Source organism: Amyelois transitella, chromosome 17, assembly GCF_032362555.1.
Source record: "Amyelois transitella isolate CPQ chromosome 17, ilAmyTran1.1, whole genome shotgun sequence".
NCBI lineage: Eukaryota > Metazoa > Arthropoda > Insecta > Lepidoptera > Pyralidae > Amyelois > Amyelois transitella.
In genome coordinates this window covers 7,629,713-7,648,183 of record NC_083520.1, presented here as the reverse complement: position 1 = coordinate 7,648,183, position 18,471 = coordinate 7,629,713, and the positions used below count along the sequence as shown (strand labels likewise).

Sequence of the window (18,471 nt, the reverse complement as noted above, 5' to 3'; positions counted from 1 at the left end):
CAAGATAACATTCAATGATAATAATCATGAATTGAAGAACTTACTTTCTTTGAGCAGTCGAGAAAATAGAAACAGGGAAAGGCAGAAGCAAAAGTTGAATATAGTTAAATGCCAATGTCATAAGTCAAGTCAGGTGTACACAAATTTTAGACTAGACATTGACAGATAGATTGTAAATTGTAATTTATAAAATAATTTGAGCAATTTTCCTCGTGTAGTCACGAATTTTAGTAATCAAACCGATTTAATATCAAGGAAATAAAAATTTCGAACTAATTATGACAAGATATGCTCGAGCCAAAGGCTCAAAAGCATCTAACGAAAAGACACCAGAAGATAGTACACCATGGGAGTTGATGAAAGAACAGCTTTTGCTGGCGAAAAGGGAAAAGGAGGAGTCGAAGAATAGAAAAGAGGTATTACTATTAAATATTACTGTTGAATAAATATGTACTTACCTTTCCCCACCCGGCCCCGAACTGGCGAACTTTATAAAACTAAACTTAAAAATTTAAGGTTATGTTCTGTTTTTCCATTTTTTAACATACTTAAATTACTAATTATTTTCAATAGGCTCAAGCTATTAATTTAAAATTTATAATAGTGGAGGCATAAACCTTTTACACAATCAAGCCTGTCACATGGTTACAATTTACAAATTACAACTTTTTACAGGTGGGATAGCGATAAGCCTAAAATTAACTATTCTATCCCAATATTAAGACCGCAATGGCATTCTGTCAGGTTAAACTCTTGAAACGGGCCACCGCCGGAGAGGGGTGGGGAGGGGGCAGGGGGATGGGGGAGGGGTTAACACCCCCCCTCCCGTGACCCCCCCTTGCCGGAAGCCTATAGTTTTTTTTTTACGAATTTTTTTCATATAAAAAGTGTGCTAAAGGTCATTAACCGCCAGATGGGCAAGGGGGGCGAAAGTCAGAAGGGATGAAAGGGGTGAAGGTGAGTTAAACTTAACCTAACCTATACATACTGTCTATTATACTTTTTTACTCAGTTTGAACGCTCCGCTCGCTTCGCTCGCTCCGCTTTGGTGGTTTACACCAACCTAACCTAACCTAACCAAACCGAGTTTGATTTGTGACTAATTTGTTTCTTTTCATTGCGGGGGGCTACCGCCCCCCGACCCCCCCGTGCGGGGGGGCTGCGCCCCCCTGCACCCCCTGCTGTCCGTTTACCGACAGCTACTTTCGAAGTCAGTAGATAAGATGACAGTAGCACATAACCAAAACGGCGGATTGCGTTCTGTTCATAGTTAGTGTCTTTTTTGTTTTTACTTTTAAGCAAAGTTTTTGACTATATTTTTAGTGCTAAAATATATTAATTAATGTGTTGCACATATTTAATGGACAAACTAATTATTTAATACTAAATTAACACAGTTTACAATGACAAACCGAAAATATTGCGTTGTTTAGTGCAATTTTTAAGATTTTCAAAAATTCGTATAAAAAAAGGGGGGGCTTCCGGCAAAAAAAAATACTTGGGGGGGGTCATACAAACCCTCCCCCACCCTCCCCACCCCCTCCCTAACCTCTCTGGCGGTGGCCCGTTTTAAGAGTTGAGCCTTCTGTCATACTAATTCAACTACAGTCACTCTATCATCATTGCATGCTCCCAGTTGTACCCTTTGCTACAAGACCCCAGGGCCTGGGGTCCACTATCCAACAATTTTCCTACCACTTTGCCTGGTTGGCAGCATCTTACCATCTCTAATTCAACTATAGTAATAAACTATTTTTATTTTAAGGCAGAACAACAAAGGATACAAAATTATGAGAACTTCTTGAAAGAACAGAGGGTACAGAAAAGGAAAGCAACATGGTGTGATTTTCCTGAAGTAGCCAAAGTCAGCCAAATCAAATCTGAGAAGAAAAAGAAGAGAAAAGATATTAATTCTAATGAAAACAAGGAATCTGAGTCTTCACCAACACTTAATGCAACAAATGATGAACATACGGAAACTCCACCCAAAAAGAAGAAAAAGAAAAATAAACACAAAAATAATGACAATGGTATTCAGGAACAGAATGGTAATACAATTACTGAGATAAATAAAACTGAGGATGAAACCACCTCTCCAAACAAGAACAAGAACAAGAAAAAGAAGAAGAAAAATAAAAATGAACACATTAACACTATGCATGAACTGAAGCAGGATAACAATAAACAAGGCACTAGTGCAGTAGAAAGTCAAGAAAAACAATGCAAGAGCAAGAAGAATAAAGGTGATCAGGCATCAGAAGTGGTTCATGTTTCTAACGAGCAGAATGAAAAACACGAAAATTCAGTTCAAAATAAACAAAACATAAATAATACTACACAGTCTTTGAAGAAAAAGAAAAATAAACTGATTAATGGTAAACCTCAGCGAAGGAAAGACATAAATGATAAGAGTTTTCAACTTATAATAAATGGTAAAGAAGTAGAGCTTCTTAGAGTCGATGGTTTCCCAGTCATGAAGAAGGATGCTGAGCGTTTAAATGAATTAAAGAAAAATATGATTCAGAAAGGAATTCCTAAGAGTGAAATACAGAGAACAATGAAACTGGAACGTAGAAGGGCCGAAAAGGCTTTGGCTAGGGTTCGGAAAGAAGTTTGTTATAACTGCAGGAAAGGAGGTCATAACTTGTCAGATTGTCCAGACTTGAAATCAAAGATACCTGGGGTGGAGGCGGGTGAAGGGATTTGTTTTAAATGTGGGTCAACCGAGCACAGGCAGTTTGAGTGCAAGGTCCAGAGAGATAAAGAATTCCGTTTTGCAACATGCTTTATTTGCAAAGAACCTGTAAGTGACAATATCTTTATGTTTTACTTGCTGTTCCAAATCATATCGTAGCCCATACTTATTATCTCTGGGTAATGTAATTTTCTAATGATGAAAGCATTTAAAATTGATAATGAGATTTTCAGAGTTACAAAACAGCATTTTTGTTATAAGTGTAGGTTTTGAGATATTTAATTTTATAATTGTTACTTAATTATCCCATCACATTTGATCACTTACTGTTTTTCCATCTCTATACTCCATAAAAAAAGATAATTTTGGGGAAAATAAAAACACTTCTTTTCTTTTCAGGGTCATATCGCCAGACAGTGTCCAGACAATCCCAAAGGCTTGTATCCTAACGGAGGCTGCTGCAAACTGTGTGGAGACGTCACTCATCTGAGGAAAGATTGTCATACAGTAAGTGTAATAAAAAATATTGTTAAATCTTTATATTTAACCTAATTAATAATTACTAATTAAGTTTAGAGTTTGGATATTTATATAATGTAATATTTAATTTGTGAAAAATTCCTGAACAAGTCAAAAAGACAAAGACTGACAGGCCACAGTCAGTTGTTAGGCTTAATGATAGAATTGAGATTCAAATAGTGACAGATAACTAGGTGCTGACCCTTTATAAGCCTATCCCTAAGTTGCCTTTTATGACATCCATGGGAAAGAGATGGAGTGGTCCTTTTCTTTTTTATATTGGTGCTGGGAACCACTTGGTGTCTGGACAAGTGATGTTGGAAATTTGCAGATAACATAGATAAATCTTTCAAAAATATTATAATGATACTAAATTGCCAATGTAACACAGTACAAAACTCTTTTGTAATCTACTGAAAAGCTGCGTTGTTTAGCCTTCTTTCTGAGACTTCAAAGTGTTGTTAGTTTCATTATAGTAAAATTGGTCAGAATCAATTGAATTAATGTTATAGGCTAAGATTTTTCATATCTCTTAATTTTCAGGTTACTGATAAGAAGGAAGAGAAAAATATAAAATTATCCACATTAGACAGCACTGATGATGTGGAAGGTATAGTTCAACAACCCACTAATGTTACAAATGAACCAGCCAAGAAGGTAAAGAAGATTAAGTTTTGAAAATGTATATTATGGACAAATAAAACAATTGAAATATTTGTAAGTAACATTTTATTTCCAACATAATATATATATAAGTAACGAAGAGATCAGTCAGTTGTCTTTTCTAAATACGAGTAGATATATCTTTATTGACACAAAAACATGATTAAAAATTTCATCTACACTACTAGCACTCAATATCAGGTTTAAAGGCATTCAAGACTAGCTTTAAGTTGTTCCATAGATTGTTGAGCAATCTGCCCTGTGATTCCCTCGGGACTCTGTGGGTCTTCCCTCATCAAGATCCTGGCTGCATCAGCAAGGTGCTGTATAGGTTCTTGCAGCCGTTCCTTCAGTTTCTCCGGAGTGATCAATCCAGCACTGTACTCATTTCGCGCCATGAACATAATTGGGGCATGGAGTTCGTATAACATCATACCTGAAAAGAGTTAAAAATCAATTAATTTGCAACACTTTGAAATATGTTTTTTTTACATAGAGAAATTTCTATTTTTAGAAACACCAAACAATAATTCTGATTTACCAAAATTACTTAAGAAGATTTATTTTCAAGGAATCAGAAAGAGTTTTCCATTACTACTCCGCACGCGTAATACGTAAGATTTCCTTAATTCCAGTGTACCCCGAGACCATATTAGGATCCTACCTAACTACATGTCAAATCTCTTGATAGATGCGGTTTGGGCTGTGTTGATAAGTCAGTCATTGTCCTTTTTTATATATATACAATAAAAGGAGAACATTCATTCATCAGATATTTTTCAAAAAGTTAAGGGTTCAAAATCACATCCCTTCGGGAACACCAAATTGGACCTATAGCGCCTAAAGCAAGAACCTTACATTTTTCAATAGACTCGTGATACATTTTATTTCACTACTAGCTTTTAACCGCATCTTTGTCATAAAAAGTCGCGTGAATTTAGCGCAACCTACAAAAGAATACAGATTTTTCACAAATCCCATGGGAACTAACTGTAGTTAAGCTATAGTTATAGAAAAAGCCTCCTTTTATCCCAGTAAAAGCTATTTTACCGGGATACAAGGAGGCTTTTTCCTTCTCCAGTCTCTTAAATGAAATATTGAATGTGTGAAGTAAAGAGGCAACAAACAAATGAATATACTCGTACTTTCGCATTTATGATAAAAATTGGGATGAAGTTAGAAAGGTTTGTATGCCTGGGTACTCAGATCCAACAGTCTCCAAAAGACTCGGACGCCACATTCAGCTGGATGAATTAATGATGAATTAAAATTCAGATAAGTTTATAAGCAAGAAAACATAATTTTTCATATAGTTTCATAAGTCCTACCTCTCATACGACTATCGCCCGGCGTGATGACGTCCAAGGTTTGCAGCACGAGCTTGCAGAATTCCGCCTTCCGCTCCAGCATGAGGTCGGGCAGCTCGTCGATGGAGTACCCCTCCACGCGGCCGTAGAGCTGCGCCAGCGCATGCTTGATGTTGAGAAGGAGGGAATGGCGAGGGTGAAACACCGATTTGTACTGAAATAAGGAATGTTGCTATATAGACCTCTCTTTATTTTGAAGTGGTACACCTTTTTATTTTAACAGGGAGTGTTGTGATATGATTTGGAAAAGTTTCTTTTTAGCATCGGAATTTTGATATAGAGAAAATTTGATTATTAGGAACAGAAGGTGGAGGCCAACACTATCGAAAGTGGATGAGCTACATCCTGATATTAAATAGTAGGTAATATTTCTAGTATTATAAAATTTACTTATAGTGACTGTACGTACAACCACCTTGTACCACTATGGCCAGCTACGTAGGTACCTTCTTTAATGTAGCCTCTCTTTGCTCGATGGCCTGCGGACTCGGCTCCATCATATCGAGTTGGTCGATTTCTGCCTGAACCACCGCTAATATCTTGCTGACGGCCGCTCCAGAGGTTTTAAACTCGCAGTTCTTATCCGTACACTTCCATTGGGCTTCGTTATCTGAAAAGAAATTTCCGGAGTTAGGTACCTATTTAAACGTTTGGTTGTTGAACGAAGTCTCGGAAGAAGAAGAAGTATAACATTCGTAACGCTTTTGATAGACATACGGTTTCAATTGCATTTTTGGAACACTCGTGCATCTTTTCATGTTCCCGGTTACCCCCAACGCTGTGTACCCGTGGTACATACTTTCGGATATTAATTCTACCTTTTGCTATTTTTAATTTTATATTGACGAAACATAATCACACATTGCTGGAAAATAGGGCATTAAAATCACAGAATCCAAATCACCGTTTTTATCATAAGTTGAAAGCAGCTAAATGCTTTCAACTTATGATAAAAATGGTGGCTTATATGTAGCTCGAAAAATATAAGTTGAATTATACCATACCTAATGGATCAGTAGACAATATAACGCCATTGTCGCACTTAGTACACTTGAGCGTACTCAGATGCGTGCCTAATTCCGTGGGGTCGGCACATCGCGCACAAGTGCAGTTGAAGAACTTTGATTCCAAGAGATACTGCCTCCGAACCAATGTGGGAGACAGCGCGTGAGTGTAGCACAGGAGGAGAGCTGATCCGCTCTTGATAGGAACTGTAGCTCGCACTTTCACCCTGGTGGACAGATGTGAAGATAGAAAGCTGAATGTAGATTTTTGCGATCAAAACATTATACATATTCAGAAATCTTCAAAATTTTCAATTTGATGGTAGTTTTGCACAAATAAGAATCAAGGTTGTTCATCAATTGTGTACTCAGGGAACACAAAATAAAATAATTAAATGGGGGTTTATTTACATCGTTTTTACTTACATATCCTCTTGGAAGATAGTATGGACAATATTGGGCACGCAACTGTGAGCAGCTATAGCAAGTCTTGGGTAGATGGCTCGTACGCTGAATCCGCCTCGCGATGGGATTTCTACTGAATTTACCTGAAGAAGAAACATTAAGCTCATAAGTATTCATAAAAAAATCGAATCTAATTGAATCAGTAAATTTCCAAAATTCTCACCTCCAAAATTCCACAAACTCTCTGGACGAGGTCCTTGTCATATTTGCTTCCCAGCTTGCAGTGGTCTACCAAGAAGTCTGCGATGTTGACTTGGTCGGCTGCCCAGGCAGGTTTCTCCTTTCTGGCTTCGGTGTGCGTTTCCATCGGTTCCAAGTCGCGATGCCATCGATCAGGGTCCTTTTCTTTGGCTAGTAACATTCTGAAAAGTTAATAGAAGAGCTAATTATGTATCCTAATTCGATGAGCAAGAATGAAGCTTATAGTTTTGTCATGTCCGTCTGTCACAGGATGAACGCTTCTCTTCTTCACTGAAAGCTAAGTACATATTTACCTTAGAGGTGTGATGCAGTCAAGCTGTGGTGTGCTTGCAGTCCAGTCTTCTACCGGTTGGAAGCGCACCTTCGCATTGGCGAAGACCTCGCACTCCCCCGCATGGGCGGCTGAAGCCTCGCACTCCGCGCCGCATATCGGCCACCCACACCGAGAACATAGGCTGTTTTCCACCGGGTTGTAGCAACCGAGGCAGAGAGGTGGACTGTCTGTGGTATGTGCACGGAAATCGAAATAAGTACTTACCTAGTGTAAGTAGTACCTAATCGAAATAGTGGCAGTAAACTTAGTTTTTAAGTAATTTGTTTGATAAAAGGTATGGCAATTATTATGTTCGAAACATTCCATAGTAATAAATATTAAAAAAAAAACTTTTGTGAAAACTGTTGTTATATACCACAAACTTTAGTAGTTATGATTTGACCAGTCTTTTACATGAGCTTTTATGCGCTGTTATTGCTACCTATTCATTATTTTTTTTATGAAGAGTATGCTAAATATTAATTTTATTGCCTATGGATATAATTTAGCAAAATATCACCTATACCAAAATGTTGTGTATTGGTGCATATGCATATTGTAACAATAAATGATCATGTTTTCTTACTTAAAATCTGTTTGATATAGGTACATCGCAATTTTTAATAAAATCCATCAGGGGTTAATTTTAGTTAGTGCCAAAAGTACCTAATTAAAAAAAAAAACTCTCCCCTGGCAGTCGTGTAAAAAAAACTTCACCTGCCCTGGCGCAGCGTCACGGCTTTTTCGCGCCGTTTATGTATTTTTAGCGTAGGTAGGTACATAAACAATACATAAAAAAAATACTTGCCAGGTTTTGGTCCCACCGCAAAGGGTGTATCCGTAAAAATTAAATCACCGCTCTCCAAATCCTTGTTCGCCACCAAATAACGTCCATATTTCTCATCCTGCTGAATATCATAATGACTCGCTGAGGATTCCTCCATTCCTTTACGAAATAACAAATTCTTAAGAAAAACCGCGAAGAGATATGTTTCTTGTGATTACCAAACGAAGATTGACGCGTACAGATGCTGGCGTCGGAGTTTACATAGCGGCTATAATAAGACGAGACCATTCGAGAATTAGACCGATCGAACCCGCGGGATATGTACATGTAAGCAAATATTCTAGGTGTTTCATGAAAATCCCGTGGCGTATAAATACCAAATGAAAAGTGAAGATTTTTCTGGCAACAGATCAGGCAAAATATCAAAACACTTTCACGTTCTCATATAGTTGACATATGATGCAGTGATATACAAATACGCAATTTTTTTTAAATACAGATACAAATATGCAAGTTCATGTAGTACTGGTTTAAGCCCATGGATTTTTTATAAATCTAAGTACGTGGTGGAACTCAAAGCTAGCGTCGAGGTGCGAGACTGTCTGTCTTTTATCTACATCTACTTTTGCATGATGCCATGACGCCGTGAATGAATTACGATGCAGTTTTTCACCATCATCCTACTAAATGAACTTCATTATCCTATGATTACAGAATCACATGATGATCACACGAGTAGAAAATGGGGTAGTAGGTACAATATAATCATTATTAATTTGTATTTTAATTTTCGTATTCTTTTGAACCGATGTTTAAAGCATTGTTAACATTTGTTAAAAGTCAATGCGCTCTTGAGCTTTGTCTGGTGATGTTGGCGTGGAGCCAGCTTATTCAGTGTCGGACAGTGGGTCACCGTGAAGTAGAAAATTATCTAGGTATTTTTAATTTGAACCCTTGACGACACACAATTGTTTTAAATAAATTGACTGACATCACAAATTAAATTCCACCATGGGTTCCTGCCGCGCTGAAAAGTCGATAGCGAAAATTTTAATGAGGTATTGTACTTTTACCACAATCGTATGGGACCTACGTACCCAGTAAATAGAGAACACTTGGATTTTTGTACGAAATCGGCGCCTTATAGATTTCAAATAAAAATTATGGGTAGGTAATCTAGACGTATTTTCTTGACTCCATTTTTCGTTAAAATATATTTAGTTTAATGATTTATTCTTAATTATGTCAGTTTTTGAATACTTATGTAATTCCGATAATGATATTGTGAAAAAGTTTGTAAACTTATATAAATCAGCATGTGGTGTTCCCGCAGTTGAAGCGGCCATCGTCAGGGAAATTATTCCCTGCATAAACATTGTAAGTGAAAAAAAGTGTTTAGGTCATTAGATATTCTTTATTTTTTCTCCTGTTTCTGATTAGAATGTCAACTAATTGTATTTGGTGTTTTACCTACATAATATTTTTGTTACGAATATGTAGTCTCTGCTAGAACGGATAAGTTGCCCGAATAAATAAAGCGTGATGTACTAGGAGGACTTCTTTTCTGAGAAAGATAAGTTAGTGTAGTGTAAGTATGTTTGTGAGAGTGTGTTGCCTCACGCTGAGGGACCCTCCACATTCAGACAACTGAATGTCAACTATGACTATGATTCAATAAGTGATAGATTCCTCTGAAAAGCTTGCGGAGTTCAGACGGTTATAGTCGCTTCGACTTACAAGCCTGTCTTACCCAATCCAGAATCATGCAAAGGCGCACCCCGGGCTCCTTTCCAGAGAGCTGAGACTTACACCAGGAAAATGTGAGGTAGCGGGCTTTGGTTTATAAATGTTTAGATATTTTGAGTAGTAAGTATGGTTTGCCGATATAGCAGATTTGTTTAATAATTTAATAATAATAAATATATAAATAATATATACGGGACAAATTACACTGACTGAGTTAGCCTCGAAATAAGTTCTGACTGTGTTACGAGACACAGTGCCGGATTAAGCCAGCGCGGGGCCTGTAGCAAATTCTGTCAAGAAGCCCTTGGTTTGCTATAGTTTCTCAATTTGAAGGGTATTAAATAAAACAAAACTATTACAAATAAACTTTTCTGCATTTCATATGGGCAAATTTAGAGATAACACTTTCACTATCGACTTCTTTAAGCAATTCATCAAAGTAAGGTGATTAAGACGTTCTTGGCCCATCGTGTTTCTTAACTCATTTTAACGTTGAAAAAGAACGCTCGCCACTGCAATTAGTGATCATGAGGAGAGACAAGTAAATGCGCAAGGCAATTTCTACGTTTGGGAAACCCGATTCTAAGGAATTATTTAAAAAAAGTTTATAAAATTGCAGTTCCAGAGACTCTGGTTTCTTGCTATCAATAACAATAGCCACTACTGTTTTCAGCAGTTCAGCTAACTGCACTAAGCTGCCTAGGCTATTCTCCAAATCATCTTCGTAAGCACTGACCATACGTGAGGCGTTTTTTCAAGAATGGCTCACATCTAAAGTCCTTTTAAAAGTTTTTTTATGTTGTGCCAAATATAAATGTATAGCATTTTCTTATTGTTTAATAGTCGATAGAATCCTATTTTATTTGATCGGGTTGTTACAACTAGCTCGTTCGATGACAATATCAGGGGATTCCCCTGTTAGTTTTGCAGTGCTACCAACTTCGCGTGTAGCGCAGTGCAAGCAGTACAACACAACTTTTGGTGTAGCCAGCGCTCAATTGTAGAAACGTGGTAAAATTTTAAATTATAGATTTTGATACCAACGTTTCCCGTGGTAGATACGTGTATTTTTTTAAGGTAGGTACGTTTATTATAAATTGATATTTTTTTACGGTCAGGCAGGTATTAGACCGCGGGGCCCCCCGAGTCGCGGGGCCCGTAGCATTTGCTACTCTTTTGCTCTATTTTGCTACGTGGCTAATACTACATATAATTTATAATAAATACTTATATAGATAAACATCCAAGACCCAGACCAATCAGAAAAAGTTCTTTTCTCATCATGCTCTGGCCGGGATTCGACCCCGGAACCTCCGGTGTCACAGACAAGCGTACTACCGCTGCGCCACAGAGGCCGTTAATCACATAATGATCTCTCAAGAACCTATTTTTTACAATGCGACTTATGACAAGAATTAAACCTAAACCTCCCCTGATCCCCCTGGTCAGCGAGTAATTTTTGATGGTGGTCGGGGAGAATTCCCTAAATTCTGGTTGCCTAAAGTCGGCATAGTAGAAATAAAACAGTTATTCTAAGCCGATGTTTTATCAAAACTAAACTCAAACTGTTTGCTACCTATCAATCAATAGGATGGCACTTTGGGTGAGAAGGAGATATGCAAGGATGAAGATGGGAACCGAATAGAGTGTCCCTGTGAGAGCGGCGGTGATGAAGACGACTATGGTGGAGATGTTGGCTTGTGTGCGACTTCTTTATACCAGGTAAGTATCTCTTTTTTGTTTACATAACCACAAATGTTTTTTATAATAAATGATTTGATTGCTTATTTTTTAAACTTATAACTTAGTCAATATGAAAAATGTTTGAATATAAATAAACTAGCTGTGCCCGCGACTTCGTCCGCTTGGAATAGTTATTTTGGGCATCAATGAAGCCCTCAAGGATAAATAATTTTTCCCGTTTTTTTTCACATTTTCCATTATTTATTCACTCCTAATAGTTGCAGCGTGATGTTATATAGCCTAAAGCCTTCCTCGATATTCAACACAAAAAGAATTTTACAATTCGAACCAGTAGTTCCTGAGATTAGCGCGTTCAAACAAACAAACTCTACAGCTTCATAATATTAGTATACATTAGAAAAGCTATAACATAGAATGACCATCGTAAATATCGCTGCAATAATGCCGACATATATTTAGAAATTATAACTATGTAAATTAAATTACATCACATGGGTAAATTGAGAAAAAGTAACAAGGATGATCACAATTATTATGTCACTTAAGAACACAGATTAGGTACCCCAAATATGTGCGTGAAGGTGCGTGCATACGAAAGACGGCAAAAATGCGTAATAAACTAGAAAAACAATTTAATGGCCGTGCTTTATAGAGTGAGATTGTTTATCATCATTTTCATGACAATGAACAGGACAAAATGGAAAGACGAATCCATCATGGATAAACGCAACTCGATTATAAATTAAAGACCATAGAAATATAAACAAAATGAAATGTTATTTGGGTGTAGCCACTATGCCAAAGTTAAGTCTCACGAGTCTTCATAGAATCATAGATATTTTAAGAGTAACCTCTTATACACCTGAGTAAAGAATAGAATACCCAACAATGTGTAAGCGTCGCGACGGTTATCATGCAATATGTTTTACCTTAACCTAAGTTTCACTAATAAAAACTTGAGTACTTCTCAAGTTCAAATGTACAGAAATTAGTAGTAGTATGATGAATTTATTGTAAATTGGCCTCTACTACCGTGTAATAGAGTTCCATGCAAGGTAACTTGGTTTGCTGAAATAGTGTAATGAACTAAATAGAGAAATGACCTCTCCTTTATTTTTTTATTAAATTCGTGGACTAATTATTTAATCAAGGCCACTTTTCATTTTCTAGACGTCAAACAGACTTTGACTTTGAGGCGCTTTTAGTTGAGTTGAGAGGTAAGGTTTAGCTTCATAACTCTTTAAATTTTACTATCAAACAAATTAGAAAATTGATTAAATTTTATATGTTTAAACATATCTTTAATATTTCATTAACTTTCTTCAGAAACAATTATAATAATAATAAAGTTTAAAACTTTAGACTTATTGTCAATAAGCGTATTTCCGGTTTGACAGCAAAATTTACGCCCTCTGGTGATCAATTAAAAAACTTCAAATTGTCTTGTGGTGTGGTGCGGTCGTCTGATTCGGCAATTTATTTGCCTATAAATCACAGTTTTTAGTTCAATCTGTGAATAAATCTTTACCCTTGTAAGTATTGTTACCTTGCAATGTTATATTATTTTTTCTTAGTCTGCGATGCTATAATAAATTTAGGTTAATAATGCTACTTCGTAGCCGGGACCACTGAACTCGTCGACGTCATTGAATAATCTTTGTTATTTACTAAATAAACTAGTAAAATTACCAAATCGTTCACCTACAAATGAAAATAATTGTTGGTTTATTCATAAACTATAAATCTTACGCGCAATCCTCCTCATGCTACAGTCGATTTGACGCGTGTGGTTTCTACCTTTCGAGATCAAATTCAGCTCATTTTCCTAAAGGTCAAGTTTACGGTCATGATAGTTTACATATAGGTGTGTAAAAGTACAACGAACTTTACCATGTATCAAGTTGATAAAGTAAGCTTAGTCATATTGCTTGTGTGTTATGTAATACCTTCCTTCTCTAATGTGGCGTGTAAATAATTAGGTACGGGGAAGCTAACCCTGACACAGCTGGCATCGTTCACAGAAATCATTCCTCTGTAATAATATTATGTTGAAATATAATGTATATAATACAACTTTAGTGATTAGCCCATATAAGTACTAAGAATATAGCACTAATTTCAGAAATGACTAAATATGTTTTTTTTTTGTTAGACCATGGCAGAAGCACCAGTATCTGTACCAACCCCATTCTATGCTGATCTTAGCAAGAAGGCCAATGATGTCTTCAGCAAGGGCTACCACTTCGGCCTCATAAAACTTGATCTCAAAACAAAGAGTGCATCTGGAGTTGAGTTCACAAGTGGTATTGTCTCCAACCAGGAGAGTGGAAAGGTAAGATAGTTATTATTGGTTTTTATGCTAAGAGCTAACTTTTATTACAACAAGAAATAAGGTAAAAGCCAGCTAGAGGTGATATTTTTCAGTTACAGTTTTATTTTGTAGCAGTAGGTTTTACCACAGAGCCAATTTAACATCTTTGAACTTATAAGTTATACTTAACTATATAACTATAACTTATAAGTTCAATGAAGATGTTAAATAAAAAGAATTAATTATTAATTAGAATTAAAAATTCTTATATGCTTTTCTTCTATTGAGTGCACAAATATTTTGCATTATAACCTGCATAATTTTAACATTCAACTTTTTTCTCAGGTATTTGGCAGCCTTTCATCAAAATATGCTGTGAAAGACTATGGTCTTACCTTCACAGAGAAATGGAACACAGACAACACACTGGCCACAGACATCACCATCCAGGACAAGATCGCCAAAGGCCTGAAAGTTACGTTGGAGGGTACATTCGCACCACAGACAGGGTAAAAACCTTATCAACATTATATAAATGTGTATAAACTTAATTGTGACAACAAATTGAGATAGGGATTTTGATAATGGTAATCATGAAATATAGTATGTTGCTGTTAAGCCTGACTGTAGGTATGCGGACAAATATTTAAAATATTTTTAGGCCATGTTCAAGGTGTCTGCCTATTCCCATCCCATTGCTGACCTTGGCAAGCAAGCCAATGATGCTTACCACTTTGATTTCCTGAAACTTGGCCTAAAAGCAAAGAGTTGACATAAGTTTGACAGTGAGCTTTCACTCTGACAATGATGTAATCTATAAATAAACACTGGCACTATTGCCCTTTACGTAGCATATCACACACTTTGTAAACAAGTGTGCTAATTTGAGATAAAGACTTGTGACTAGTTTCAAGGTATGCCATATTATTATATTATGGCTGATGAATGAAATACAAATTGTAGTAATACCTTCTTAATTCATTGTTTTAAATTAATCTTTTGATGACAAAACAATTTATCAGAGAAACAGGTCAATATGCATGATAAGGTCAACAAAATCTTAATTTTTTTTCTTTATTCTTGGCTAACAAGGGATTGATGTTGGTGTTTTTGCCAAATCTAAATACCTCAGCTCCTTATAAATGTATATACCAATGTTTGTTTATTTTTGTATGTATAAGCATACATTGCTTATACATACAAAAATATTTAATTGCGGAAAACAGGAAAGAAGAAGAATTCTTAATTCATTGGCATTGAAAAAATTAAATGATTTATCTACACCTCTGGTAGTAAAGACCTAATGATGTTGTTACATATGGAGTAAAACTGAAACTAAAAACTAATCATGAGTAGTAGAGTAGAGTAAAAAAGAGAAACTAAAAACTAATCATGAGGTATTTTTTAGGAGCAAGACAGGTAAACTGAAGACACAATTCGCCAATGACAAGGTTGCAGTGAACACAATCTTGGACTTGGACCGAGCGGGCCCTGTGGTGGATGCCGCTGCAGTCCTGAAGCACAAAGGCTGGCTGGCCGGTATCCATGGACAATTCGACTCGAAGAACGCCAAGCTCACCAAGAACAACTTTGCTCTCGGATACCAGACTAACGAATTCAACCTCCACACTAATGTGTAAGTAATCTTTGTTTCATATTCACTTAGGGTGGGTTGCATCATATTACAAAACTGTAATGTGTGTTGCACCATTTAAATTTTTATACTATGGTCACTATTTTGTATCAGTGAACTTACATTTTATACAATACTCATAAATAGTTATTGTAGTAGAGTGTATCTGTACAGACTGACTCTTTAAAACGAGGGTTAAAAGTCAAAATTCTGTATTATTGTGTATCTTATTCTGTTAGGTTAAAATTTGTTCTTCTTTGCACTTGTATCTGTTTTAAAAGTATTTGTATGTATCTTGGTAAAACATCATTGCTCACATAACAGCAATTTGTCCATTTCTTTAAACATTCAGTTTATACATCTAGTTATTAACATAATATAATTGTACAATTGTCTTTTAACAAGGCCATTTATCATGAAAATAAATTTTTGCAATGACTCACTAATATTGAGTTTGTGGCGTTACATAAAAGTCTCAGTGCACATTGGCCAGGTTGCTGGCCAATACATTGAGTCAGCATTTACCAGTTAACTGCATATTTGGTGGGCAATAGTTAGTTGATTTGCAGACGATCTTAAGTCCGCGGTGTCTGTTCGGCGCTTTGAAGTAGTTTAATAAAGCGTAAGTTTCGTGCAGATAATCTGATAAACATAGAATGTGTGTTTTAGTGGGTTGAACCCTCGCCACTGTCTGGGTTCCCCTTGACAGAGCCAGAGCGGGCAAAATTTATAAATAACCTAATAATAAAATGTTTTATTTCTCAGAAACGCACGGCCAAAATTTTAAATCATTACTGGCCCAATGTGTAAAGTAGTGAAGTGTAGAACATTGATCAAGTTCAGTGGGCTTGCTGCCCGCGCCTCTGCATTGTATTATATAAACCAGTTAAGGCCAGTGTAGTTTGCGACATTGGCCTTAATGTGCGGTGTTAGTTCCCTTTTGTTCTATCTTTCTTGAGTAGTTTCGTTGACGTAAATTATTATTTTTAATTAGAGCTTTATTGTACACATTATTGATAGGGTTTTTAGTATTTTAAAAATTTTGTAAATGTGATTCGTCCTTATTAAATATTAGCTGCCCTGTCTATTACGAGTAGTTTATGTAATATATAAACATGTCATCACTTTTATTTTACTCCATCTTTAGGAAAAAATATATTTTTTTATTTTTGTAAGTACTACTTACTAATACAGTCATTTGCAAGGAGGTAGCAGATTACGCCAACAATGAGATTTTTATTCGACTTTGTACGGACGAAGTCCGACCATTTGATAGCAGACATTTTATTAACGCTAAAAATATATCACTTTTGGTTATATTACGCATAATATGAACTAATATTAAATATAACCAGCGATGAAAGGTATTTTTTTTTTATAAATTTGTTTAGGTATTCAGTACATTAGATTCGTATAGGCGCTACTAACGCAGGCACTAAACCACTCGTTTAAGTAGAGGACTTATGCTCACCCCAATGCGATCGGCCAGGGACTAAATCCCTTTTCATTTTGCTTTTTTTTCGTAAGTGAATCTTTCCTTGAATGTTTAGTTTCTGATGTTTAGATAATATAATGTAATTTCTGTCCACAGTGACAATGGCAAGGAATTCGGTGGATCAATCTACCAGAAGGTGTCTCCTAAGATCGAATGCGGCATCAGCATGAAGTGGACCTCGGGCTCTGCCGAGACGCAGTTCGGAGTAGGCGGCAAGTACTCGCTCGACGCCGACACCTCGCTGCACGCTAAAGTCAACAACAAGTCTCTCATCGGACTGGGCTACCAACAGAAGTTGAAACCTGGTAAGGTCTTTCACCTTAGAATTTATCAGGGTTGATCTCTGTTTAGCAGAAATAGGTGTTATATTGCAATGAAGTTAGACAGGTCATTAAGACGTTTAATCCATCAAATATCAGTTTACGACGTACTTGATCCACGTGTCAAATACCCGGTGATCAATCACTGTTGTATGATAAACAACTCCCATTCATTCTTTTGTCAACTAAAATAGATAGTGAAATTTCATACACCTCAATTCTATTGGCTCTTCAGTCACATGATCTGCATTGTTCTGTTTATCGTCAATCTTATCTGCGTCTTATCTGTAATTTCTTAGGGTTTGACTTATTTACTAATGTCATAAAAATGTTTAATAAAATGTAATGAAGTTTTGACTGATAGAGTAAAGAAAATACTTTAATTAGGCGGTAGACTAACGGAACTGTAACACTGATTACATACTTGTTTTGTTTGATAGGCGTGGTCCTGACATTGTCTGCCGCTATCGACGGCCAGAACTTCAACGCCGGCGGCCACAAGGTCGGCCTTGCCCTCGAGCTGGAGCCCTAGACTGCAGCAAGCACATGGCTTGTTAGACTTGTAGATAAAACCTAATGCCACATTACTGTCACACGACGGTCAAGAAGCATATATAGCAAAATCAATTTAAGTAGTATCTTCAGTGTTCTTGTTAGCGTAATTCGATTGCGTTAAACGCATCTATATAAAATTTTCATCTCACGAGCGCCGTCAGTACAATCTATAATACTTATACATTCAAAGGCGGACGCGCTTACTTCCTAAAATTAGATTACATTGTATGTATGTTTGTTGTAAGCACGCGACGTTGACGCATCCTTTTTTTTTGCAAAATAATTTTATTCGATCCCAACAATTTGAACTCAGTTATAATGTAAATAAGCACCAGTGGTGTGTTATTGATTGAATGGAAATAAACATGGTTAGTCTATTGCAATCAGCATTAACTTGTTTTATTGTGAAGACCTGATGCGATCCGCTTCCCCAAGTCCAGTATCTATAGAGAAGTGTTTTATATTTCGTTTGTGTATGTGTTTTATTTTTTATTTTTGGTTTCAGTAAGATGTTAATAAAGATATTTAAACTTTGAATTACATATCGTTTTTGATTGTTTTATTAAGTTACAATGTTATGATTTATTTTTATTAAATTATTATCGTCAAACGTATTGATTGTGTGAAAAGATTTGGCAAATGAGAATTGCATTTGGCAATTGCATGTAAATGAGAGAGCAAAGGTACACATTT

General features: G+C 36.3%; 3 protein-coding genes across 3 annotated transcripts; 2 read left to right on the top strand and 1 right to left on the bottom strand.

The window, feature by feature from the left end:
• Window positions 1–133: 133 nt before the first annotated feature.
• LOC106134354 (trichohyalin) lies at window positions 134–3,930 on the top strand. Its single transcript, XM_013334378.2, has 4 exons — window positions 134–416; window positions 1,766–2,803; window positions 3,095–3,202; window positions 3,758–3,930. Exons 1-4 carry the CDS (start codon window positions 279–281, stop codon window positions 3,890–3,892), a joined length of 1,419 nt encoding a protein of 472 aa, XP_013189832.2. The 5' UTR covers window positions 134–278; the 3' UTR covers window positions 3,893–3,930.
• A 4-nt stretch (window positions 3,931–3,934) lies between these two features.
• On the bottom strand, window positions 3,935–8,337 carry LOC106134355 (SET domain-containing protein SmydA-8). The gene is made up of 8 exons (XM_060948887.1): window positions 8,032–8,337; window positions 7,208–7,411; window positions 6,877–7,075; window positions 6,675–6,796; window positions 6,249–6,475; window positions 5,691–5,854; window positions 5,206–5,398; window positions 3,935–4,313 (listed from the first exon to the last, which is right to left on the bottom strand). The coding sequence occupies exons 1-8, from the start codon at window positions 8,169–8,171 to the stop codon at window positions 4,081–4,083; spliced, it is 1,482 nt and encodes a 493-aa protein (XP_060804870.1). The 5' UTR covers window positions 8,172–8,337; the 3' UTR covers window positions 3,935–4,080.
• Window positions 8,338–12,842: 4,505 nt separating this feature from the next.
• Window positions 12,843–18,167, top strand: LOC106134316 (voltage-dependent anion-selective channel). Its single transcript, XM_013334334.2, has 6 exons — window positions 12,843–12,996; window positions 13,617–13,796; window positions 14,121–14,284; window positions 15,184–15,411; window positions 17,000–17,208; window positions 17,664–18,167. The coding sequence occupies exons 2-6, from the start codon at window positions 13,620–13,622 to the stop codon at window positions 17,753–17,755; spliced, it is 870 nt and encodes a 289-aa protein (XP_013189788.1). The 5' UTR covers window positions 12,843–12,996; window positions 13,617–13,619; the 3' UTR covers window positions 17,756–18,167.
• Window positions 18,168–18,471: the final 304 nt, after the last annotated feature.